Genomic DNA, 26,559 nt, shown 5'->3' with positions numbered 1-26,559 from the left:
TTTCTCTAAATAAGGCAGCCTTATCATGGTTCCTGTCATTTCAGCTCTTTCCTCAAACATCCCTAACAACGGCCGCTGCAGCGGCGACCTGCAGCGCGGCTCGGCATTCCTTATCCTTGTATGGGTAAATGTCTGGCCGGGGCCGGCCCTGGCCGGGCCAGGCGCGGCTCCCCATTGGTCGAGCCGGGGAGGGGGCGTGGCCCGGCGGGAGCTGATTCTCGCAGCAAACTTTTCTACTCGCTTCTCCTCCCAACTGCAGTGACGGAGTCAGACTGAAAGGAGTTTGAAGGACTCCCAAATATTTCTGCCTTGAAGCCCAGGTAAGAATAAAAGTCGCTTTTGACACCTGGCTGATCATATATATATATATATATATATATATATATATATATATATATATATATATATATATATATATATATATATATATATATATATATATATATATATATATATATATATATATTGAAATGGATGGGTGGTGTTAATTCTCTGGGTTTAATTGTACAGTATCTTACTTACTGTCAGTGCTGAGAAAATTGGTGTTACAGGGAGCTTGTAAAGTAGAAGATTGTGTGTGTTTTAGCTGTTGAACAAGAAAAAACATGTAAAGGGTGTTTATCTTGGATCAGCTCTGTATAATCAAGGGATGGTTGAACTGTTTTCCGAGCAGGACTTACTTCTGTCCCATCACTCCAGCTCATTAGTCAGAGAAATCTCCGAATGCATCTGACCCATTTATATTTGTATGGTTCACACTCTCTTTAATACATGTACGTACATTTTTGTATTGTGTCTTTTATAGGCATTGAGAGGTCAAATTCCTCTTCACAGTGTTTATGGGACCTTTGACCGGTGGTGTTTTACCCTTCACTTCAGTTGTGGATGGCTTACACGAGCTAAGTTAGGGACAGAGAGATGAAACCCTGACTGTTTGATGGTATCAAACAGTGTCTGGGAGTGCTCTCGGACAACAAGACAGAGACCCTTTGTTGTCCTCTGATGGATAAAAGGGTCCAAAGAAGAAATATGATCACCCGAGAACAAGTGCTGTTGTCAGTACGAGCCAGCCTGATGCATCAGCCAAATGCTCCGTCTCCATGGGAATCATTGCTGATTCTGTCTGTGGATAAGGTTTTAGATGTTACTGTTCCAGATCCAGTAGGACCAGTTGTCACACAGTTTTTAGATTATAAAATATTCACAGTATCAAAGACTTCTTAAGAGGTCCTCAGACATAATTGATGACCTTCTTTAGCCAGTCCTTTACTTTATCGCCTGAGCCAAACAAAAACACACAGCTCAGAAGATCAAACTCCGCCGTCTCAAATTAGACTAATTACTCTGGAAACCTTTCATTAGAGCTGCTAGAATTGTCTGCATCAAGAGAAATTGTGTGAGGCAACTTTACCGGTAGAAAGAGCCCCTAATCAAGCTGAGGAATTCCTCTGTTCCTGGTACTTTGACGTGCAGCTTGACGCTGTTTTGTTTCCAGCTTCCTCAGTGATTGTGAGATGGAGAATGGAAGGGCTTTGGGCCAGCGACACACACCTTTTACACTTCTTAATTTATCTGAGTCATGAAGGGGCCTGAAGAAGTTGAACAGTAGGCAAATGAAAGGAAAGATTAATCCAGCATGCACCTACAGCAAACGAAGGATGAGGGTCTGTTAGTGTAAGTGCTCCATTTGACACTCATGCCCATAACTTATTTTCCTGTACCCAGCCCAAACATGCAGATTCCTAATGTCTATGTAAATGCTGCATGGGAAAGTTATTCGTTAGGATCATAAACTTAAGACTGAACCTGGGCCAGCCATACTGTATTTGCATTAGCAATAAAAGAATTCACCCACGATGGTGCGATGGTTGCGTTAATTTGTATACATATCAATGATGGCAGCTTTACATCCAGTAAAGTAAAATGAATAGATAGGAAAAGTTGCCCAATCTTTTCTTTTAAGGCCCTTGTGAATCATACATCATTAAATTAAGATTCAAAGTAAGAATAACTGAAAAATTGTGACTCATCTGAATGTGAACATATACTTTTTTACATCAAGACTAAGGAAGACACAATTTGGGATACATTTAAAACATTATCTGTGAACGACTTTACTATTTATTACCAAAGTGGACTTCCATCTATTATTTATAAGGGATGCCATTCATTTTGACTTTCTGGGTGAAAACTGAAGATTAAAAAATGGATTTTAAAATAGTCCTTTAACAGTGAGTGAATGGTGATAATTTGTTACATGCAGCATTCACGCTGGTGCCTTTGAGGACATGATGTAATTCCTCCGTGTGACTAATCAGCCTCACTCACCTGCTCATCCCTGCACAAACCAGACGATTCCTCAGTGCATTGTCTGCTGTTTACCCCCCAAGTACAACACAGTCATAGAACGCACGCACGCACGCACGCACGCACGCACGCACGCACGCACGCACGCACGCACGCACGCACGCACGCACGCACACACGTATGACAAATCCTTGTAGACCTGTATGTGAGTGACGGGTCTAATTCTGGACAGATCTGAAGTGCACTGCAGAGAAATGTCACTTTCACACCCATCACAGTGCCTGACATTTGTGGAGAATGTGATTCTCTCTGAAGAGGATGCGAGGGAAAAAATAAGGAGCTTCGTCGATGTAGTGCTTCTTACACTGTACTGCAAAATATACTGCACAAGCAGATTTAATGAACCTCTTGAAATGAATAAAACTGTGTTGCATCAACACAGTTTTCTCAAATCTACAAATGTCGTCTCTGCACAGGTCCAGATCCAGCTGCCATCATGTCGAGCAAACGTGCCAAGGGGAAGACCACCAAGAAGCGTCCTCAGAGGGCGACCTCCAATGTCTTTGCTATGTTTGACCAGTCTCAGATCCAGGAGTTCAAAGAGGCGTTCAACATGATTGACCAGAACAGAGATGGCTTCATCGACAAGGAGGACCTGCACGACATGCTGGCCTCTCTGGGTAAATAAAGTAAAGTAAATATCTTAAAGGGCTGATTTTGAGCACCGTCTGGTCAGTGAAAGAAGTTGCAAACTATCTCCTGGATTATGCATCAGTGTCAGAGAGAAAGTACTGCTGATGACCGGATAATTTCATCAGGATTATCAAATTTCTTTTCTTCAGATTAGTTGCGCAAAATGAGAAAAAATGAAAATAAATGTTTTCTAAATGTGGCGATTATCAGCTATAGACATAAATCAACGAAATATCCTTTAACAAATCTTTGATTAGATTGCTTTGTTGTTTTCTACACATTTTACTTGAAACTAAAGAAAAAACTATTCATGTTAAATACATGTAACATTAGTGGGTTTTGTTGCCTTGGGATAATTCTATTGATGTTTTGTTATAAATCAAACTCTCTCCTGCATTGTCATCGATCGTTTTCAGCACTAAAAAAATATGCACCATGAAAATATATGTACACGTGAAAAAAAAAACACAGTTTCACACCCCAGGATATTTTTAAAAAAGTAATCTGGTCTGTACCAGGTTTTGAAAATTGAGTAAATATTTCCTCAGGTGAACAATAACACGAAATGTTTCATTTATTTATTTAACAAAAACAATATGTGGACAAAACTAAGTACACTCATAGATTCAACAGAAGCATCTTTAGCAGCTTAGATTTAAAGCAATCTTCTTCTGTTTGAAGTCATCAGCCACTGACTTGTGGAGTGTCAGTTCCTTGACCTTTTGTGGGAATTGTTTTAGCTCCTTTTAGGCTCTGTCACAACATTTCACTCGGGTTGCGGTCTGGACTTTTGACTGGAGCACTACAGCACCTTTTAATCTTCACTACTTCAGCAATTCTGTTGTACATTTGCTGGCACGGCCGGTATCACTAACCTGCTGCACGACTCGGTTCCTGCCAAGCTTGAAACCTGCTGTGTGCCGTTTGAACTGATAGGTTGCTCGGTTCCCACCGAATGTGAGTCGTACATCTCTGCTCTCACTTGTCCTAATGAGATCGAGACATCTTGTGGTTATTTCAGTGCCAACTTTGCAAAACGAAACCGTGCCACCATGTTCTTCTGAGCAAGGAGGCTTTGTGCCGTCAACCCCCACAAACAAGCTTGTTAAGAATTGTAGCTTTTTTCTTTTTTTCTCTCAATTTACCTGACATTGAGGTGAGCTTGCCCTTGGGAGTATTGGCAACTCTAAATGTTTTCCACTGGTGATTAATCTCACAAAGTACTGAACATATCAGCTTCATTACTAGTGAATCATGGGTTACATTTAGTTAATCCACATTATTTCTGCAGCTTGTTTTGTGTGAATACAATGTCAGATGTGTTCATCCGACATCATATTTACCTAATTTTTAAGGCCGCTATGCTTATAATGGTGTTGCTCTTCCTCAGGTAAGAACCCCTCTGACGAATACCTGGAGGGAATGATGAGCGAAGCACCAGGGCCCATTAATTTTACCATGTTCCTCACCATGTTTGGAGAAAGGCTCAATGGAACAGACCCAGAAGACGTCATCCGCAACGCCTTTGCCTGTTTCGATGAGGAGGGAGTTGGTGAGCTGGTGTAAACAGAAACATAGTCAAACATACAAATTGCGTTAATTGGACATTGTTGGACGTTTATGTCGCCTCTCGGTGTCCTCTGTTTGGAAGGTGTGATCCATGAAGACCATCTGAGAGAACTCCTGACCACCATGGGCGACCGCTTCACAGATGAAGAGGTGGACGAGCTCTTCCGGGAGGCTCCCATCGACAAGAAGGGCAACTTCAACTACGCAGAATTCACCCGCATCCTCAAACACGGGGCCAAAGACAAGGATGATGAGTAGAGGGAAAAAAGACAACTGCATCAGCCCTCCTGCACACATGCTGCACTACAGATCTGACCCCGGCTTTTCTTTTCTTTTTTGAGTCTTGTACAATGAAGAAACCTAAACAGGAAACCTGTATTAGTTTTTGAGACTGTAGCAGGTTAAAAGTGAAATGTTCCATTTATTGGGATCCGCGTAGTAAATTAAAGGTACAGACTTATTCTTCAGAGCTACACACTACAAGTACAACTCAGTTATCATTTTAAGATTTAAACACAGCACATTGGACACCAGGCTACTGCAGCATCACCCGCCTGTTTCGGGGAAGCTGGTTGGATTTTGGAAATGCACTAAGCATCAGTGTGCATGTGTGTGTGGGGGGGCTGTTTGGACCTAAGTGCTGCATACAGTACCAGCCATGTTTACCTCTTCCTGCCAGTTAGCTACCACACGTGTATACTGCAACGGGCTCTTTTCTCTGTAACAAATCTATCCTTGTGTTGAAAAAGAGAAATCAATCTGTTTACTGTTTATTGTTTATTTGACAATCAAAAGAGGTTTTTTTCTGGCCTGTTGTTTAATAGAATTGGCTGTCCAGACATCTTCCATAAGCTGGTTCAGTGCATTTTTCGAGGGATCGGGTGTGTGTGTTGAAGGGATTCAGTTTTGAAACTGCTCAGGCAAATAAAGTAAGTGTAGATTTGTGTTTGCAGTCACTGAACCATATCTTCTCCAGATCAGCGAAATGTCTGTTTCATATTTAATTTAGAGGCTCAAAGTGCTATCGGTGCGTCTGCATGTTCCAGGCCTTATACTGCACTAAAGGAACTTGGATGCATCCACATTTCTTCTTTTTTTTTTTTTTTTAAATCAGCTTCATCAACTCTTGATTATTAAACAAATGTACATTTCACTGAGAACGCAGCCTTTTTCCTATCTGAAAGATAAACACTTGTTTTTAATAGCAGAATTGAATGCTTTACTAACCCCAAAGGGACATTTAACCAAAGGCAAGTGGGCCGAACCTACTGCAGCATTGGTGTGGTCTACATTAATTATGCCCACTATAAAGTTGCTGTTGTATTTAGTGAAGAAAAGGTGTCATTATGAGATTTTTGACTATTTACTGCGCAACTCAAAGTTCTGAAATTGTCAATATTTTATGCACTTACCTATAAAATTATTTTTTGCTAAAGCAACAATCATATTAAAGGTTGGAATATTAACACTCACACTCATCTTATTTGCTTTATTTTGACTGTATGCAATGGTTTTATTCAGATTAGAAGCATACAAGCACTGATACATCCTGATTAGTCCCTTCAGCTGATACCTGGAAAAACATTCGGGCCAAACGTAAAAATCTAAGTGAAATGGACAAAATTAATATTTGCATAAAGAAAAGTGAAAAATAGAAAAGGCTTAACCCATGACTGGTCAAATTACCCTATTTGTTAACCTAAGTTACCATTCATACAATAAGTTTTAAAAAGGAAAATCCCAAAAGTGAGAAGATCTTTAAGCCTAAGGGGTCAAAGTATTTCATGAAGTGCCCTTTGAAGCAGCGTAACCTCCCACCTCATACAAGCCTTGTGTCTAAACCTGGAGGGAGGAAACATCCTTTCACAAAGTGATGGAGAATGTTGTCTGACATCGGCCCAACCGAGTCAAGCTGAGAGCTGATGGCTGTACAAGCTGTAGTACAGGACACATACACACACGTACATCCGTCATACTGATATGATAAATACCATTGCATCCCACCGATGTGCATTATAAATGTACTTCTGATTAGTACTAGAGGTGTTCCTGAGACTGCATATATTTGCTTTAAATTAAAAGTTGGAGATGAAAAACAAAAACAAGAAAAAAAAAAACCTAGACAGGATACACTAGTGCAGGGGTTCTTAACCTTTCTGACCTTGGGGCCCAATTTTTTCAGTACAGAGTGGCCTGAGGCCCGTTAAATATTAACACTGTATAGCAGCGAAGGTCCAGAACATCATAATAAATATATATATATATATATATATATATATATATATATACACACATATATATATATATATATATTCAAGTAGCCTCATAGTTGTATCAACATCTGCATCTGACTGTTATATTAAAAAAATACATATTTGCCCATTAACATGTGTAACTTCAATTACACATTTTTTTCTCTTAAAAATAAAATAAATAAATAAGATTTTATTTTATTTTTCAAATGCTATCTTATTTTATTTCTTTACCAGCAGTTTGAATTTCCCCTTTTCTTTGTTAATTGTCTCAACACATTTTTATAATAAATTAATATAAACACATCTTAGCAATTTAAAAGTTTTGCAGTTTTTCTTTCTTCCCCTTAATCTTATGCTCTCACTTTCTGTCGTTCAGTGAGAGAACTGAGCTCTAATTTCTCCTGCCAGGAGTTTAAATCTGGGCTGGTTGGTGTCAGGTTCTCATACACATGAGAAGGTGCTCATTGATGAACCTGGAACGATATTTAGTTTTAATTATGTTCATTGTGGAGAAAGCTGCTTCACAGCTGTATGTGGACCCAAACATGTTTAAGATGGTCAGCTTATTTTCTGTGACTTCAGTTCAGACTTGAGTGGATATGTTTGATGAAAAACTTTGTGTTTTGTTTCAGTGGCGTTTTACTTTCGCACTTTGAACGCCACGGTCTCTGAACGTATGAGACACTGGTTTTGTCCCAGTGGGAAGACTGAACCAGGATGAATCTGTCCATTCCGGGTTGAACTTCCCTTTCCACCTGTTAGGCTTCTCATCTCTGTAAGAGTCAAGCTAATTACTTACTAAGTAACTTACTAAGTTTTATTTACATTAATAAGTTGTCAGGACTGCGCGTGTCGGATTTCATCCGAGCCTGATCAGCTGAGACGGCCGGGCAGAACCCGCAGCTCTCTGGCCGCTGCAGCAGAGTCACTTTCCGATGCTTTTGCGAGCCCGAACAACAGTCCAGTCCAGCAGACACATCTACATGTACAATCCTTCAGCAGTAACGATGGAGCCCACCGCCCGAGCGGCACCGACCTCCCCGGCTGCGCGGACGAGTCAGGATAAATGATCACGCCGCGCTCGCTCGCTCTGGGCGCAGACCCAAGTAATCGATCCCTGATCCTGGCGGATCTAAACCTATTCTGTGCAAAATGAAGGATTTTCTCTATAAATACACACCATTTCTCTTACTATTACACCTAGAGCTAGCTGAGGGTCTTCTTCTCCTCATTTGGTCGGGAGTTGCTATGCAGTCCCGCGGCCCCCGCGGCCCACACGTACAAAACTGAATTTTTTTCGCGGCCCTCTAGATGGCGCTCGCGGCCCAAGTGTGGGCCGCGGCCCTATGGTTAAGAATCACTGCACTAGTGCATCCTGTACATCTCCTCGTCTCCCAGTGCATTTGAGGAACTGAAACAACCTCTGAAATATTTCCCCGTGACAGATTTTCACGTCACAAGCAGGAGAAAGGAAGCACAAATGAGATGAGTCTCAGGTCAGCAAATCAAGGTGACCAAATCCCTGCAACGTTTAATAGTGGGACAAATCACCTCCCCACTTAATTGGTAAAGAAGCCTACTTATATCTATACATTTGATTTCACAGCAACTGCATTTGGCAAAAAAAGGAAAGGGACATGTATTTATGAAAAGAAAACTTTTATTTCTTGGAAAGCTTGAAATATGGTCATACAAAAACACACATTTAAAGTTTAAGGCATATATTGCACAGACTATTGAGTTTGTAATACATAAGGAAAAAAAAAGGGAAGATCATCCCTCAGTCAGGCTTAAGGCACAGCAGCCACTCAGACCACCAACAGTCAGTCATGATTTACAACATGAACTTCCTGAATACATTTGGCTGTAAAGAAACTAGTTTGAAACTGAACTCAGCCCAAAAGAAAAAGAGGGAGAAAAAAAAAAAAGGTTGACCTTCAAAATATTTACATAATCACCTCTTTTTCCTCAGGAGTGTCAGTTTGCATCTAAAATCTAAAATAAATCCCATATAAAACCTACTCTTATAGCCAGCCATTCCAAGTATTACCTCCGAGAGGGTGTTCCCACAGTGGAACGAGGTAAGAATATTTAAAATATTACCGTAACACACTTAGTATTCTACATATGACTCAAGTCTGACGTGACCTTTGTAAACTGAGGTATAAAAACTGCTAGAGAAAAGAAAAAGAAAAACACTGTACTGAATTAAAGGACAGGCAAACAAAACAAATTTGAAATGTATATCAACAGACCAGGAGGTATTCTGGGAATGTTTCAGTGGTCATTGCTCAGCAAACCCAACACCCGACTTCCTCCTTCAGCATCCTCGTAACTTGCACATGCAAAAATATAACCGTTAGTACTAAACACAGCTCATTGACACTGGTGGACATGACAGTATTGATGATTTGATTAAAACAATCCTGCTACAGCATCAGTTACAGCTTTTCTTCACACACACTGCTACAGTTAACAGATGCTGTCCAGCTGGCATTCAATATTATATTGCGATTTATTCTAAACACAGTTTCACAGAAACTACAGCCTTATGAATGATTATAAACTCTATAGAAAGGATTTCTGATGAAAGTGGACAACATAGATGGAGAAAAAACTAAAATGCATTGATGATCTCTTACAAAAACAAAAGTAAACGATCCGTGTTACAATTGCTTTGTTGAAAACGTGTGAGCACTGACTATTTCCCCGTTAGTAAAGACATTCAGATTAAAAAAAAAAACAACCTAGCAATCCCTAAGGCTCCCAAATGCCAAGGAAATGTCTTCTTAGGTAATACATATCTACTCTAAATGAGGGGTTTAAACATTTAGTGTTCCTTTGCACTCTTGTTGGGAGCTGGGTGAAATTATACAGAAAAGAGAAAATACTGCTTGTTTCTTATTATACAGTTAAGGAATTCACTTGTCAAAAATAGAAACGCATTGTATTTAAAATTATTTATAGAGCAGCAGAGATGAAAAGTGTCATCCCTCCCCTAGTTGTTAGAAAATTGATGTATAATAAAACAGGAAAATGGGGAGGTTGCAGAGGATTCGACTCTCCTACTCTGCTCCATGACAAAGGAAGTGTGCTGGAATAAAGACCAGACTAAACAAACAACTAAAATAAAATAAAAATAAATAAGTAAAATAAAAGTTGATCTTCTGAATTGCACAACAATACATATTAGTGTATTTGTTGTTGTTCTGAGGGGGAAGAAAAGTCATGGATGAAGTAATTAATTATACAAATGCCTCAAAAAAAAAAAAAAAAAAAAAAAAAGTTCAGCGCTGCTACTGAGGAGACCTACGTTGATTAAACTTTTGCACAATTTGTGGGCTTTCCCCTTCACATTCAAAATGTTAAAATGGAACAGTTGTTAAAGATGGCATCAAAACCTTTTAGTCTATATTGAGGAATGTTTACTCTTCGACAGAGCGTCAAACAGTCGTCAAGGAACTGGCATCTATAGTAAACAGTGTATGAAACAATAAAAGATCTTAGTCCCAAACGTAAATTCATGCCCGTTACCTTACTTTGGTGCAGGCTTCACGTCTAAATGGACTGATGATTTCTTTTTTACATTCTCTTATATACAGAAACATGTCCAGCTTTGAGGCGTATCTGTAGTCAGTCCACTCCAGATACGCTACGTGCAGCTGCAGCACCTAGTTCACAGGCTCACTCACCGAGTGCAGGCTGTGCTGTGGTCCCCACACTGTGGCCAGGGGGGTTTTCACCACCTGAAGGGAGCTGGCTTGCCTGCTGGTGGGATGAACCATGCTCCAAACACTGGGCACCACAGACGAATTCCTCTGTGAACCAGCGCTGCTGCTGCTTGTGGAGGAGGAGGGCTGCAGCGGCGGAGCAGCGAGGTGGGGCTTGAGGCCGGTGGGAGGGGTTATTGCTGGAGGGGAGGCTGGAGCGACAGCTGAAGCCTGGACAAAGGCAGACCCTGGTGCTGAGACTGACACTAGTGAAGACAGTGAAGATGAAGCAGACAATGTGCATGGGGCCATTACTGGGATCAGGGGAGGTTTGGGGAACGGCAGGTGAGGCAGGACTCCTCTGGAGACTGACTGAGAGGAGACAGCTGGGGGAGGAGCTCCGGTTGCTGGTGAATCCTGGCTTGTAGCTAAGACTGAAATGGGACTTGTCGCTGGTAGAGCTGCTGGCACTGATACACTCTCAAGACGAGTGGTGGGAGCTGAGGCTGAGGTGGACGATGACGATGGAGCTGGGGTGAGTGCTGGAACAGCCGCTGGTTTCTTCAAATCAGGCTGTCCAAAGACTAAGGCAGAAACTGGCACAATGGTAGGCAGATGTGCAGGGATGAGCTGAGGCTGGTTTGGACTGGATGCTCTCACAATGTCCTTATCCAAGGGGCTCCATATAACTTTGCTTATTGGAAGAGGAGACAACCTCGAGGCTGAGAGCAACACTGGAGCCAAAACTGGCAAAGAGGCGCCCGAAGACACAGACACTGGAGACTTTCCTGGAGTTCCCTCTGAAACTGGAACAGCCATAGCCTTCTCCATCAGACTCTGGACCCTGGAAGGATCCATGACTTGCTCTTCTGGAGGTGGTGTTGGGCCCATGTCGTTGCTGTAAGAACTGCACTTTGAATCTTCCAGTTCAGTCTTTACAGTCTCTAGGGGTTTGCTTTGAGTGTCTCCGAATCGTTCTTGCTCGGCCGCCCTTTGCAGAGCTGCGTCCACCAGGAGCCTCAAGTCACTGAAGTCCTGGGTGGGGAACGGCTCAGGAGGAGTGGGAGGAGGCGTGTTGAAGAGGCCGCCGGTAGGACTGGCGGCCATTGCTGTGCTGGTGAAACAACCCTTCTCCTCTGCTTCCCTTAAAAGGCTCTGTGCATCCAGCTTCATAAGTGCCTGTACTGATCCTCCCTTACCAGGGTAGCCTGCTCCCGTCAGAATAGCTGTGGCCGTGTTCCCCAGTAAACTCAGGTCCAACGTGGGCGCAGAGCGGATTACAGATGGCCGCTGTTGAGAAGAGCTGGCAGAAGCGCTCGTCTCTGGAGTGCCGGCTCCACCTCCGTTAGATGAGGGCCCGTCACCTTTACCACCAACCTTACGGGAAATGGTGAACTTAGTAGGATCTTTGCCATCCTTACGGAGCAGATCAGGGAGCAGGCGGCGCCGTGCGTTAATGAACCAGTTGCATATCTGGGGGGAGGAAAAAAAAAAGAGGAACAATTTCCGTTATAATCAAACCTGTCACTTTCTGCTTACATTAAAACCAGAAACCAGTCTGCATTAGGAATGGGTGATATTTTACTGTTCACGATAAACCGTCAAAAAAATTCCCCACGGTAAGAATTTGTCATCTTGCGGTAAAAACGATAAATTCCCATTGATGACGTTTTTGTGTAAAGCTGATTTATGGTTCTGTGTTAAATCCACGCACAACGTACGGGAAGGAAGGAAGGAAGGAAGGAAGGAAGGAAGGAAGGAAGGAAGGAAGGAAGGAATGAGCCTGAAAGAAAGAAAGATATGAACCTGAAAGAAAGAAAAAAAAAGAAAGAAAGAAAGAAAGAAAGAAAGAAACCTGAAAGAAAGAAAGAAAGAAAGAAAGAAAGAAAGAAAGAAAAATTCCCGTTGATACGCGTTTGTGTAACAAATCTGAGTCATTCCAGTTTTGCAGTACAGGTGTAACTCATTTAATTGGTTTTCATTAATTCAATTTAATTGGTGTAGTTTAGTAGCATTTAGTATTCTTTTAGAGCAGTGATTTGGCTCCAAAGACTGAATGTGGTGATATATTTATAGTTAAAAAGGTGAAGTTGAATTGGTATTTTTTTTATCGTCATTTTTATCGTTATCGGGATAAATGTCAGAAATTATCGTGATACATTTTTTAGTCCATACCGCCCATCCCTAGTCTGCATAGATTCATTTTGAGACCTGACGACATTTAAATATGCCCTAATAACCACATTCATACATTCAATCCTGCATCACATCTAGGATTTTAAATTATTTGTGATATCTGGCTTAAATTATCACCCTTCTTCATCTGCCTTTGTGGCCAAAGCCTCACTCACTCACTCACTCCCTCTGGTGGTACAGCAAGAAAGACATTTGTGAGAAAGACGGATGACGAGCACTCAGACAGCTGGCAGTAATGAAAGTCTGAGCTCAAATATGCTGAGCCACAGACACGCGAGCCAAAGGCATTCCAGTGAACTGACTACATAACAACTAGCTCTGCTGCCGTCGCCTCCCACTGCTCTCTAACGCTTTATCTAGCACAGACTACGTGTTCTGAGCAGGAAAAAGGAAGTATGTACTACAGAGGCAAAGTGAAAATGGAAAATTGGGAAGATGTTCACCACAGTGCACCGTGGTACTGCCTAGTTAGTGTTTTTACTTGTTCATGGGACTCATCTAACAAAACATTTAAACTATGCAAAAAAAAAAAAAGACAAGACAAAATAAACATCAGATCAAGTTATCAAGAAGTAAAAACACAACTACAAAACACAAATGCATAATATTAGAAGCCACCCCTCACCTGCAGCACAGAGAGGTTGGTCTGACCCGATAGGCTGAGTTTCTCTTGCTCTGATGGGTAGGCGTTGAAGCGGTGCTCATACAGCCAGCTCCGAAGAATCTGCACCGCCTCCTTGGGCAAGTTGCCACGGCGACGGCGCTTCCCGAGGAGCCCTCTTCCTGACAGGTCGAGTGGGGAACCGTCATCGCTGTCCGACATGGCAGAAGAGTGCTCCTGCTCCGGCCGGTTATCTTCCTCCAGAGCTGAGTCAAAAAAAAAAAAAATTACAAAAAAATAGATCATTTGTTGCACGCGTCTGTTAACGTGATGACTGCAAAGTGATTTATAATGGCTATTAAACTTAATCATGACTTGTGTGTCAAATTGGATTTTTTTTTTGAAGGTATAGCCCTGATTGTTATCTCTTAGAAAGACAGTTAATCCAGTGGCTATACTCTTACATATACACGCTTGCTTTTGAGCACAAACTGAAACCTGAACTATCCCTTTTACAATAGCAGACACCATTAAAGCAAAACTGGGGACATAAAATGCTCAAACTGGTCCAAAATCAAGCAGCAAACAAGAACACAACTTCAAAAGTGAGGCTGCGAGAAGAATGTGTGCAAGCAATTACTTTTGTGACGTTAGCTCTTTTTTTAAATTTCCCTTGTAAACCATGGTTGGTCACTGGAGGAAATCTCCCCTCAAAATGGAGCATGCCTGATCCCAGGGGTGGGCCACAGACTGCAGTAAATGTCTTTCTGTGAGGCTGGCTGAAACCTGACCCCCAGGGGCAGCGCCTGTCCTCACAAAGGAGATTGTGTGCATATCAACATCACTGAAGCCAATGGCCCAGGAATCTATTGACCATGCAAGAGAGGGAAAAAACCCCCCAAAAAACAAAAACATACTAACAAGAGCCAACACGGTGGAAACAAAAAAATCTCTCTTAAATCTTTCATATCTACAAAAGGGGAAGCAGTTGAATAATATAGGGGAAACTTAAAATAAACAAAACAATCCCATCACAACTGCAGCTCTATAACCATTTTTGCGGCTGCGCAAACATTTGTCCCACCCACCACAAAAAAAAATCTTAAATGTCAAAATTATTCCCAGTAAAAGTTATCAGGTAAACTTTTTTGTGTGCTGGGTTTGACAAAGACATATTTCCCTGACATACTCCAGGTTCCCCCCAGAGGGAGAAACGTGGTGTACGTGATTACCACAACAAAACCCCACGCACAACCACAGGGCTTTATTATAAAATAACAAAACCGTGTCTGCAAACGTCAAAACAATATAATCCAATCTGATAAAAAGTTTCAATAAAAAAACAAAAAAAACACCAACCAAGCAACAAAAACAAAAACCCGTCAAAGACAAAGTCACTGTGTTAAATCACACAGGCTGTCAAACAGGCCAACTTCATGTTTACCAAATCACCCTCTCTGTCGACACAAGTTAATAAAGGTTCACAGGAAAACAGCATGAATGCTGCAGCTCAGGAGGGAAGTTTCAAACAAATAAATCCACTGAACTTTCTTTCCCACGAGGAGCTTCAAGAGCTGGAAATGTGAACGTGACCGTCAATAACCCTTAACAATTAAGAGTCCGAGCAAAATTAAAGACAGCTCTGCAAAGTACTCGGGTATAAGTGGGTGATATGTGTAAATAGTGGCTAAAAGAGGCATCTGGAGCGCACAAAGGAGGCGGCCGGGCAGGCTAATGCTGCGTTCCATTTACCTCGGAAGTCGGAACTCGGAACTGGGAATGACGTCACAGCCGAGTTATCAGCGTTCCAGTTACAAAGTAGGTAAACAAGTTTGTAGTTCGCATATACCACATGAAAAATGTAAATTACACTATAGCAGAATATATATGCCGAACAATACTTGTATACGACTGATTTAGTGTGACCAAAACTAGAATGAAGTGCTACGAATTTTTAGAGCTCTCTTCTACTGTTTACAACCGGGGCAGCCATCTTTGAATGGTAACTCGGGGTTGGTGAAGATTCTCCCACTTTCCCAGTGGGAAATCCCACTTCGAGGGGCGTTCCAGTTGAAAAATCCTACTGGGAACTTGGAAATCCCCACTTCCGAGGACAAATGGAACGCGGCATCAGCCTCCCGCATGTCGCTCCGCCAGATGGACACCATGCCTGCCTCCAGATAAAGGCTGATTTATGGTTCCGCGTTACACCGACAGAGCCCACGCCGTATGGGACGCGTACGGTGCGCGTCGTTTGCGTAACCTACGCCGTAAGCTCTGCGTCGCTCTAACGCGGAGCCATAATTGAGGCTAGCCGTCCCTCCAAATCTCCACACAAACACACGCTGCAGTGCTCGGGACGGAAAACCCCCTCGCTTTCAGGTCGTGGTCGGCGACCAGGACACTTTGGGACCCGCGGACGGAGCCGGCAGGGATGAGGAGGCTCACCTCGTTTCAGGGGCTTCATTCTTTGTTGATGGAAACACGCAGCTGTACAAAGCGTGTCTGGCAGCCCAGGCGATGGCACTTTCTTCCAAGACGCCACAAAAAAGGTGTCAATGCTTTTCCGCCGGATTTAAAAACCTCACTTTTTAAGGTTGCGTGGCACGAAAAGAGTCCCACGTTTCCATTGCAACTCTCGCTTTCGGCCAGGACGAGTGTTTTCAGTGTTTTTTTTTTTCCTCTTTCGTCGCTTGTTTCTTTTACCTGCACGCCGTCGCAGCGCCAGCGCGTTACCAGTCTTGACAATCAGAGTTGAAATGGTCCCGCCTCCTCAACTGCTCTCGGCCAATCAGAGCGCAGAAAGTCGCCTCCTGCGCGGGGATCAGCCAATCACAGCGCTCCGTTAGACAGCGGGCCAGACTCTGCGTCGTCTTGATTGACAGGAGAACCATTTCATTCAAAATATAGCGCAGACTTTCGTTGAAACTGGTATTTTCTCGGTTGGGTTAAAACCTCTGAATTCAGAATATGTGTAACAAACAACGTTTACATATTTTTGTACCATTGTGGTCAATGTTCTGTTTGGGAGAAACAAAGCGTATGGCTTTACATAACAATGCAAATGGTTCTTGTTACATAAATCCAAAACGTGGAAAACGTTTTATGGTAACCTGAATGACCCAAGTCTTGAATAACATAACTATATCAACTTTGTGGGGAATAATTCTGCAATGACTTAAAGCTTGTGATTTAAAAAAAAAAAATGTCAAAGTCTAGAGTATTTCCCATACGTGTAAGTGTAACCATTTAAATGTAGATCTTATCCAAATGTCCAATCTAGTACTGACTCCAAGAGTTAATCCCAAATAAAGCTGCTTCAAAGTAATTCAAATTATTTTCAAAGGGTTTAAAAAAAATAGACATATATTGTTATTCATTTAGTAATAATATAGTATATATAATATTGATAATAGTTCTTGAAAGACAAATTTCACGTTGAAAATCAACAAGTACAAAACAGTAAGCAAGCGCAGTCATGATGAACTTCTGAGAAAGTATTGTGTGCATTTTATTGAACATTGCGTTTCTGCATTATACACATGAACAAACTTGAAATAGTATAAATAGATCTACAGCATTGTAAAAGATGAAGATTTTAGTCTGGTTTTATTCCTATTTACAGAGGATGACTTTAAGAAGCACAAGGGGAGAAATGCAAGATAGTCTTGTTTATTTCAAAGAACCTCCTTCCTCCGTATTGCACATCCTTTAAATGTCATGAAAGCAGAGTGAACAGGGATCTAGATAAATCTCATTTAATGGACAACATACCCACACACTCACAACTTTGTCTTGCACAGTGCAACCTGTTTTTGTTTTAATCAAACCCTGAAGTACACACATCCTATGTAAAGTCTAATAAACAGAGCCTAGTCTTTAAAATATGTGCTTGCTTTATACAATATATATATTTAGACACTTTTTGCTACATCATATTTCTAGTTTTAAGTGCATGGCCTCAGCCCCTAAAACCCTTACCCAGTTCCCCCCCTTCAAAGTAGAACAAAGCAAAGATGCTAATAAACTTGGTTATCTCTTTCTTTCGTTGCAAGCACGTGTTCAGTAGTGTAAAAGGATAATGATCACCAGCTGAGGTAAACCATCTTTCTGGAGTTAACTCATTTTGCACTTGCCTCTTATGGGCCAAACTTTTCACAATACATTAAATTGTTCCAAAAGAGGCATACAGTAATAAGTACTAAATATTGGAGGGAAAGTAAACTTCATGTAATGTAAAAGCTAAGTTCAGAGAAGATAAATGAGTAACAAAAAAAGTAAGAGTACACCGGTTTCATGGAAGGGACGTTGGTGTACGAGTGATTCGTCTTTGCCTCATCTGACATTTACACAACTGCTTCTGCACATTTATCAATAATAAAACATGATGTTAAAAAGACACATTTAAGGGCTGGAAACTGGTAAAATCGTTGAAAGAAAAGAAAAAAAAGCCCAAGACCTGCCAAAAAAAAAACCTAGCTTTTTAAGCATACTTTCAATGACACTTCACTATCAATCCCTCCTGTATGGGGACCACTCTCATCCTGAAATGTGGTTTTACATCCACAACCCTTCCCCCACAGTGCAGTTGTGAGGATCATTGATAACCCTTCCCAGGAAATAGACATACTCGTCTCAACAAGAAGTGTATCTGTATATTGGAGAATCGCCTCGTTCAAATGCATGAGATGAGCTCTTTTGTCTCGAGTATGACATTGACAAGTCTTGGGATTTCAGCAGAACAGATAAGTGTCAACTTTCTCTACCTCAGTGTATTAGAGGTATCGCTTCATCTTTTATCTGCAGTTGACATACAGTTGTGTGAAAAAGAAAAACTGATGCCAGCAAAAAAGAAAAGAAAAAGATCTTATAAAACTGCGTAACATATTGAAATATTCTTCAGTGTGGCAGGGGGTGCATGCTGTGAATGAATTGTATTACTTGTGATGCCTATAAGTTAATTAACACAAATAGGAGACAGCTATGAATGCTTATTTTAGGGGGAAAAACTCCTTGTCAAAACTCTTCAGTGGCAGTCAGAAATCAAATCAAGCCGGTGACTGTGTCAGTCACACAAAAGGCCTTCAGGTGCTAACGGTGCTGCCCACCCTAGTCAAATGGGAGGGGGGTTGCAGCAATCAGGGAACAAGCTATTGACACCCCTGAGCCATTTTCCTTGTTGGAGAGTCATCCCCAGCAGGCAAACACAACAGGAAAACAATGGTCTGCCATCAAGAGAAAGCTCTCCCCAACAAAGGCTAGAAAGAATGGTTCTTATTGGGCTTTTCCAATTTAAATCTGGAACCTCAAACGCTTGGGTCACAGTGGGTGAGAAACAGAGAGAGAGAGAGAGAGAGAAGTCTTCCCTCAGCCAAAGCACTGGTGTGGCTGAGGATCAGTTTAGCATAACCAATTAGGACAGGAAAGTTGTTTTGTTTGCTCACCATTTGGAAGATGCCAAATGCCGATGGAAGACAAGCAAACAAGAGCGGTCCCTGAGGGCAGACCACTGTATGGCTGGACCTGTAATTGATAGAGTAAAATCCTAAAACAAGTACTTTAGGACTTCTTCATACTGATTAACTGAGAGGAACCCGTTCAGATGGAAAAGAGGAGTCTGTAAATATAACAGACCAAATTGCTATCATATTTGAATGCCCCTTTAGTTTGAAAAAAAAAAAAGAAATATGGATACTGGACTAAAAGTGTCTGCTGTTGTCCTCCAGAGGTCCCACATCCTCTCCATAGTAAGATTTTCTTTCTTTGAGGAAGTGGAGCTTCCTGGTCCTGAATGCTCTGACACAGCTACTCCACGTTACCGTAGTAATGGGTGCTTCTGCTTACGCGTCTGGCCACGTGCATATCAAAAGGTTAAATCTATAATACATATGCTGCTGTGGCTTCAGTCCACCTCGCCTGCTTTCACAGGTTGCTAACATTTCAATACACGAGATGAATCTGAAACGGTGAGTTCATCTTTGGCTTCTACAGTCGTCAACGAGCAAAAATAAAAAAGTAATGTAAACACAATGTTGCTCTAATAACAATTTAATTAGAAAAATATTTTTTTTCCAATATATGTTGAAAAGAAGTGTGATATTTTTGTGTGCTGATCTGTGTGGTGGGAAAAAAAACACAACATTAGTGAAGTGGACTGATTTTGGTGGGTGATTTGCTTTAACCTGCTCATCCTGCTGCATGAATTACGTTTAAGTCCAAAATTAGTTTGAGATGTACGACTTAAATGCCCAGTGAGGTTAATAAAAGCACTTAAAAAGTATTAAATGGAGCAAAAGTCCTGCGATATCCATTAATGTGTTGCTAAAATAAAAAGCAAGAGAGACGCAAATTAGTAATAAAAACAAAAACAAAAAAAGAAAACCCACCTAACAGTATACTGAGGCAACAGTCACCCTGACAACTAAACATCTTCATGCATGGTCTTGATTTACATTGGAATGTGCTTTCATTCAAGACTATTAGGAAGCTGAACTTTACAGATTCTCAGCAGTATTAAAAATATTTGACACAAAACATTCTGAGAACACGGTCATGGTAGGGACTATATAAAATCACCATTTAAACCCGACTTTCATTTTCATGATTCAAAAAGGTATTTAGAATAGTTTAAAGTGTATGAAATCTTACATAAAACCAAGAGGTGAGTAAAGAGTAGGAGGAAGACGTTTAGGGTGGGTTGTATAATGTGCGCAGTATGTGTGATGGCCACAAGGTGGTGCTGTGCAAAGCTACAAGATGGCCAGTGATCTGGGAGGAGAGCGAGACGGTGGGAGACAGAAGCACTAATGCTTACCTTCAGATCACTTAATAAATCTTATAGCCAAGATAGAGGAACTTTTAAGAGTGTTTATATAGATTTATTTAGCCTATAATAGTCATTATACCAATAGTTTAATTAGTTTTTAATCATTCAAGAAAGTAACAAGAAATTCATCAGGTGAGATCTTCTATGGCAGCCCGCTTCATAGTCCAAGACAAAAAGTAAAAAAACAAAAAAAAAACAAGGTATCAATATCTAATTCTGTTTCTACGAGGACCAGCCTATAACTGTAAATGTGAAAACCCAATGAAACAACTTCTCTGGACGACATTTCTCCTCCTCCCCACCATCCATCCATATTTACTCAGCATAGTTCATTTGGATTCCGGGGAAAAATAACTAAATAAAACATCCTTCCCTTTATCCAGGTGTTTCTACGACACTTATCTGTCCTCTGAGCCTTCACGCTCCTCGTTTCTCTCACAGGCGAGTCTGGGCCTCGGGGACGTAAATTTCAATGCTGTCCGCGCTCTCTGTGGCGGAGTTCTGGCGAAATGAGGCGGCCTTCTTGGCAGCCAGAAGACGCTTGCGAGCCTCTTGTCTCTGCTTTTCTGCAGAGGCTGATGAAGAAGTCGATGAAGAGTCGGCACTCTTCTCACGGCCAAGCGGCGGTCGAACCTTACCAGGCTTCTTTGATGCCGGAGGAGGCGTCTTCTCTTCGTCCTGTTTCGTTGGTTCGGTGACGGATGACAGACGAGGGGGAAAAAAAATGAACAAAAACAAAGAAAGTAGTACAGTGAGATAAATTGACAACACTTTTTTGTTTGTTTGTTTCACACAGGTTTAGCAGACAGGACTTTGACAAGACATCTATCTCAAGCTGATCCTTCTCTGTAAAGCTTAGAATAACATTTAGTGATTGAAGACGACAGACAGAAACATTGAGACCAGAGACAACAGGTTCAAAGAGGGAAACATTGAAAAAGCAAGTTTTTGAATGGAATCTTTCCAAAGGAGATGAAATGCTAATGTGCATGTAAGGGCATATTAGTCATTATTTTAAATCGGGACGATCACAAGACACCTTTGGACCAAAGGGAATGATGCAAAGGCATCACGACTGAAGTAATGAAGAAATAAATTAATAAATGCAATAAAAAAAAAAAAAGAATTATGTGAAACACACAACGCAGACGTGACAAAGAGTTATTAATAAGCAACATAAGCCACACAAACACAAACATGGACTTCACAGAGCAAAAGCAAGACTGCATTCTGTCATATGAGCCAGTGCATCTTAGCCATGCTCAACTGCAACACACATTAGAAAAATGACACATGCATGCTCAAAGCAGGGCTTTGCACTTAAAAACACACCAGCATCAGCCCTGTTTGAGGTGGTTTTTTCCCATGCATGCCTAGAGGGATCTCTCTGGCCCCTCTGCGCTGGACAGGGAGGCCCTGTTAAGAGTTCATCCCACACAGGGGACAGGGTTAAAAAACAAAAAAATAGGAGTGGGAGAAATGGTGGTGGGAGGAGAGAGGCCGGTTTCGGCGGCTTTCCTACCCCAGCCAGGGCACTGGGCAGCATGGGTGGGAAGTACCTTCCGCTCAGGGGACGACTGGGCAGCTGCAGATGGTACGGGCTGCCAGTCATTGGACTTGAGATGGTAGAGCTCATCAAACTTGAGGCTGATGTCTTCGATGGAAAGCTGCAGCAAGTCCCAGAATCCAGCCAGGTCCTGGGCTGTGGGCCGCGGGTTGGCATTCACATTCTGACCAGGGGGAGAGTGGAGGAGAGGACAATGAAGGAACTGTGACTAAGGAGTGAGAATATGGTGACTGCCACAGTGAGGACATTACACACTAGGGCTGGGCGATATATCGAGATTTTAATATATATCGATATATTTTCAAACGCGATATGGTACGAGACAATATCGTTTATATCGATTTAAAAAAAAAAAAAAAAAAAAAAAAAATTTGATTTTGATATAGCTTATTTTGTGACAAATTGACTTGAATGTTTTATTTGAGATTTGCACAAATGTTTTGTTATTTGCACAACTGTCAACCTCAGTGGAAAAGTCTGCCTGTTACTGTCTACATTGTATTAATTGTACAGTGTATTTTAATTTAATTGTTATGCAGGAAAGGGATATTTGTTTTATTTTATTCAAGACGCATTTTTATTCTATATATGCAGGCAGTTTATTTTTATTTCATTTGTTTTATACATTTTGATATTGTGCAGACCTCTGTTAATAAAGGAACCTGTGTGACATTTGGCACAAGGCTTTGTATTTTTTCAATCTTTATTTCAGACTACAAGGTCCATATTGACAAACATGATACAACAGAAGTACAAAACATAAAATAAATTAGAATACAGATTTTAAAAAACATACAGGGACTCTCTCCAGTGTTTCCAAAAACTGGAAGAGTATCGAATGCTGCTCCTTTCAGGCATTGTCAGTGTCATTATTATTTCATTATTGGACTTGTTCACTCTCGTCATAAAACTGTACATTAAGTTCCTGAGAACAGCACCCAGGGTTGGAACTCCACTGGTAACAAACAAGTGGCTAGCACTAGTCCACCTCGGGAGCCTCAACAGGATTCTGAGGGCATCATTATAGGCCACTCTCAGCTTTCTATATTTACCAGCACTGTAGCTGCACCACAAGTTTTAGTCAGTTTTAACAAGTATTAAAACTGACTGTTTTTTTAAGGGTTTGCCTCAGAAAAAAATGAAGCTAACAGAGATGCTATGCTATAATGCTTTGGGGGAAACCCCAATTATGGCACAGAAAAAATATGGAGATATATATCGAGTATCACCATTCAGCTAGAAAATATCGAGATATATGACTTTTGGTCCATATCGCCCAGCCCTATTACACACTATATTAAACATCACCATAAAAGCAGGCTGTTTTTGTCAAGTAGGAATTAGTTATTTCCAGAAGTCAACAGAGGGTACAAAGCAACGGTTTTGTTTTTGTAAAGTTAATGGAAAAATAGCGACTACTAAAATACTATCTGCTTTGTTTGATGTCGACTGACCTTTTTCATCCACTGTGTGAGTCAACTGGTCAGAAAGCATTACTGCATGTTATCTCAGCGCTCGTAATGGCTCGCTGCTGACTTATCTACCCGCAGAGGCGCTCTCTGCTTGTGAAGAGGTCTTTTTCTAACAGAATTGGTAATAAAGTCTGACACATCGGCCTTCAAGTGGATGTTATGGGTTTAAAGTGGAGAAAAAAAAAATGGATGAAAGACAGAACCTAACTTCAACACTGTGATAGTCAGCAGAAGAGACAGATAAAAAAAACAAAAAGAAACAAAAAAGCCCACACACATATGTAAATGTTGGAGAAACTGTTTTGGAAAGTAAAAAACTAGGCTAATATCTAAAGTACTTCCTCCTAGATGCGCCGAGCATGTTAAACAGATAGGAAAATAGGACAGTGAATGGGCGTAGGTTTGTTACTGCTGGTACGCTGCAATTTTCTGTTTCGTCAGTCTCAGCAGCTGAGAAGGTCGGTGTGATGTGGTTTCGCCTCAGCTGGAGCCACAGAGAAAGAAAAAATAAGGTTGCAAATTGTCTGGCTAAGAAGAAAGAAGAAGACAGGGCTGACTTGAAAGAAGATTCAGGATAGTTTGATAACTCTTTATGACAGCTGCTGTTTTATCACTCTGCACTAGAGGGCGCTGTGGCACAGAGCTTTGAACGTTCACGCCAAACAAGTAAATACATTTTTTTTTTAAAGTGCACAGTAAGTAGGGTTATTAAAAATACTTAATAAATAGCTTTAACATAAAAAAGAAAACAAAAAAGAAAAACAAAATGAAATAAAATGTTTTATTATATTAAGAAAAGAAAGAACACACAGTGTCCATCATCCACTTTAATATAAACAGTAACAAAACTCTTGTATGTACAAATACCTGCCTATCAGTATCTGTATGAAGAAAATCATGCACTTATATTCACACTGAAACAACGCTGAAACGCTCTTTGAATTACCAAGAAGTCTGACTTTTGCCTTGTGCTTAATCCACAGATGACCACTTTAAGGAGCTGCACTCGCACTGATTTCTGTTTCAACGTTCAGGACAAATCACGTTTACCACTTATCTGGCTACACGTCATGCGCTGGTTGAATTTGTATAACGCCATTTTCTCTAAAACATGTCACCTGAGAGGAAGGGCTTATTGGCTTATTATAAGCTGCTTGTGCTTTGTGCTGGTGGGTCTTCACGACGGCTTCTGTGGGTGCCCAATGTGCCGTGTATCGCGGCTGTTCTGGGATTAGTCCGTTTTATAATGTGCGTCAAAACCTTAATGATTATCTAGGGAAGCAGCTCTTGTAAAAGACATAAAAATCAAAGTATGATAGTGATTGTGGCTTCGGTGAAAGCGGAGGCGTCTAAGCGAGGCACTATACACACCAAGTTTTGCTCACACAGTCCCCGAAACTGCTGGAACTTCTGAGACATCAGGAGCTGAGCACATCCAACTGCACTGCGAACTTTCCCCAGCACTAGAGCAACACAAAAAGGAGAAATTCAAATGCACACGGTACATTGTTATTATTTCAGTGAGGAATCTGGATGTTACCAAACATAAATAACTGCACCTCTTGTGCAGCAACCTTCTCTTTTCTCCTGGGAGCAACCCCAGGATGGAAGTAGGCGTGCCCTGGACCGCATTGCCCAACTGGCTCCACAGGGTTGCATGAAGGGGATTACAATGTATTGGACAATGTGATCCTCTTTACAGGAATCTAAGCTCGTATGGATACTCCACCCTTCTGTCTGTCACCAGTCATTATGCGAGTGTGTCGCTGGATCAAAATTAGGACAAACATCAGCCTCGACAAAATCGGGATTCTTTTCTGATCACGGGATTTGGAAGTTGTGGCGATGCGGCTGCAGCGTGGAGAGACCCAGCTCCGGGCTGCTCATTTAATGCAGATTACTTCACTTTTTTGCAGCTGGCCTCCTTCTACTCATACTAATAGTGTATTTTCTGTTTTGTTTCTTTGTTTAAATAAAAAGACTCTTGTAGAAGCACAGGGCTTTGCTGACCATGCACTTGAGATAAAAACTGAGCAAAATGAAGCCGTGGGGCCATTTGCATGTCCAGTGAGTGTGCATGTGTGCTCACCGCTGCTCGTCTCAGGCTGATGTTGAGGCATTAATCTAATCTGGAGGTTTAATCAGCTCCAGACTAGATTTGTGTAATTCTGGAGATTAGGGGCCTGCTTGAGTGTGGTAACCCCAGGTATTACCGCCTCATCCGTTCCATGCTGTGGCTGTGAGAGACTGAAGGGTCTGAGGCAGATAACCGAGCTCTGCACCACGAGCTGAGGTCACACAGACAGGGCTCTTGAAGACAAGCTGACAATTAAAATTCCTCCAGTGGGCCTGCTCGTGCTTGAATGCAACAATAAACTGACAGCGTTCAACCGGCAATTTATCATCATCCTAAACCGAGATTTGTAATTGTAATTGAACGTTGTAAACCTTTTCCGTTTCTCTCTTACATAAAGAAGGTTACCTCTCTCTGAAACGGTTCACAGCAGGAATACGAATCAACATCTATCAAATCCGACACCATGGTTCTGAATCTGAAACGGGTGGAATGCCCTTTTGGGTTTGGGAGTGAGGGACTGCCTCAAGTAGAGGAGTTCAAGCTTCTGGAGGTTTTATCTGAGCGAAGAGAAAAATGGAGCAGCGGATCGGCAGGCGGCTCAGTGAGCCATCTGCAGTTTTGTAGGCTGTACACTCCCCGACCACTTTAGTACGTGCCCCTGGTAAACCTAGTAAAGCGTGGAGTGCATGTCTGAGGATTTTAACACTCTTCTACCCACAATATTGCATTGGAGGGGATGGGTGTCTCTCAGCAGCTATGCAGAGCTGGGTGTAACACTGGCAGCACAGACAAATGAGCAACCATGAGGGAAAACGGTGAGTTATTAATCACGTATCTGCGACGATCCTGATCCTTCAATCCAACATCAACCTTCAATGGGGACTCAAACATATGATTTCTATTGTTGCTGATACACATGACACACACCGAACAGTACTCTGGTGCACAGGCGTACCTTTGAAGAGAGTTCACATGAAAGTCTAAGCGAAGACATTTGAAGACACAATATTATTGTGATCCATCAAATCAGATCTTCACCAGTGCAGAGTTGGAAAGTGTGGCTGCTAATGTGAATAGAAGCTAACTTTTTGGATTGCTAACACTAATGATGAATGTTTGTTTATTATGTTTCACTGTAGTCTTTATACAGTAATATAATAGACCCTATGTGAAATAAAGTTATAAAAAAAATACTAAATGAAATACTTAACCCTTGTGCTGTCTTTGGGTCAAAAATGACCCAATTCTTCTATCCTTCTTTCCTCCTGCCATGCTCTCTCCTTCCT

At 41.5% G+C, this 26,559-nt stretch overlaps 3 protein-coding genes across 6 annotated transcripts in view; 1 reads left to right on the top strand and 2 right to left on the bottom strand.

Annotated features, from left to right (window-relative positions):
* Positions 1 to 205: 205 nt before the first annotated feature.
* On the top strand, positions 206 to 6,041 carry LOC133448839 (myosin regulatory light polypeptide 9). The gene is made up of 4 exons (XM_061727746.1): positions 206 to 320; positions 2,784 to 2,987; positions 4,391 to 4,552; positions 4,652 to 6,041. Exons 2-4 carry the CDS (start codon positions 2,804 to 2,806, stop codon positions 4,825 to 4,827), a joined length of 522 nt encoding a protein of 173 aa, XP_061583730.1. The 5' UTR covers positions 206 to 320; positions 2,784 to 2,803; the 3' UTR covers positions 4,828 to 6,041.
* A 2,454-nt stretch (positions 6,042 to 8,495) lies between these two features.
* Positions 8,496 to 16,092, bottom strand: LOC133448838 (proline-rich protein 36-like). Its single transcript, XM_061727745.1, has 3 exons — positions 15,780 to 16,092; positions 13,356 to 13,597; positions 8,496 to 12,007 (listed from the first exon to the last, which is right to left on the bottom strand). Exons 1-3 carry the CDS (start codon positions 15,796 to 15,798, stop codon positions 10,496 to 10,498), a joined length of 1,773 nt encoding a protein of 590 aa, XP_061583729.1. The 5' UTR covers positions 15,799 to 16,092; the 3' UTR covers positions 8,496 to 10,495.
* A 638-nt stretch (positions 16,093 to 16,730) lies between these two features.
* dlgap4b (discs, large (Drosophila) homolog-associated protein 4b) overlaps positions 16,731 to 26,559 on the bottom strand; it is a 149,868-nt gene continuing 140,039 nt past the window's right edge. For 3 of the 4 annotated variants that reach the window (XM_061727741.1, XM_061727743.1, XM_061727742.1), the window contains 3 exons: positions 24,568 to 24,659; positions 21,717 to 21,887; positions 16,731 to 20,835 (listed from right to left, as the gene is read on the bottom strand). In XM_061727741.1, coding sequence (XP_061583725.1) covers positions 20,593 to 20,835; positions 21,717 to 21,887; positions 24,568 to 24,659 — 506 coding nt within the window. In that variant the 3' untranslated portion in view covers positions 16,731 to 20,592. Of the gene's footprint in view, positions 20,836 to 21,679; positions 21,888 to 24,567; positions 24,660 to 26,559 lie in introns of all 4 variants that reach the window. The other variant, XM_061727744.1, reaches the window with a different exon arrangement.

This window comes from Cololabis saira, chromosome 8, assembly GCF_033807715.1.
Source record: "Cololabis saira isolate AMF1-May2022 chromosome 8, fColSai1.1, whole genome shotgun sequence".
Lineage (NCBI taxonomy): Eukaryota > Metazoa > Chordata > Actinopteri > Beloniformes > Belonidae > Cololabis > Cololabis saira.
The sequence above is the reverse complement of the archived record's forward strand: the minus strand, read 5'-3'. Positions and strand labels throughout refer to the sequence as shown.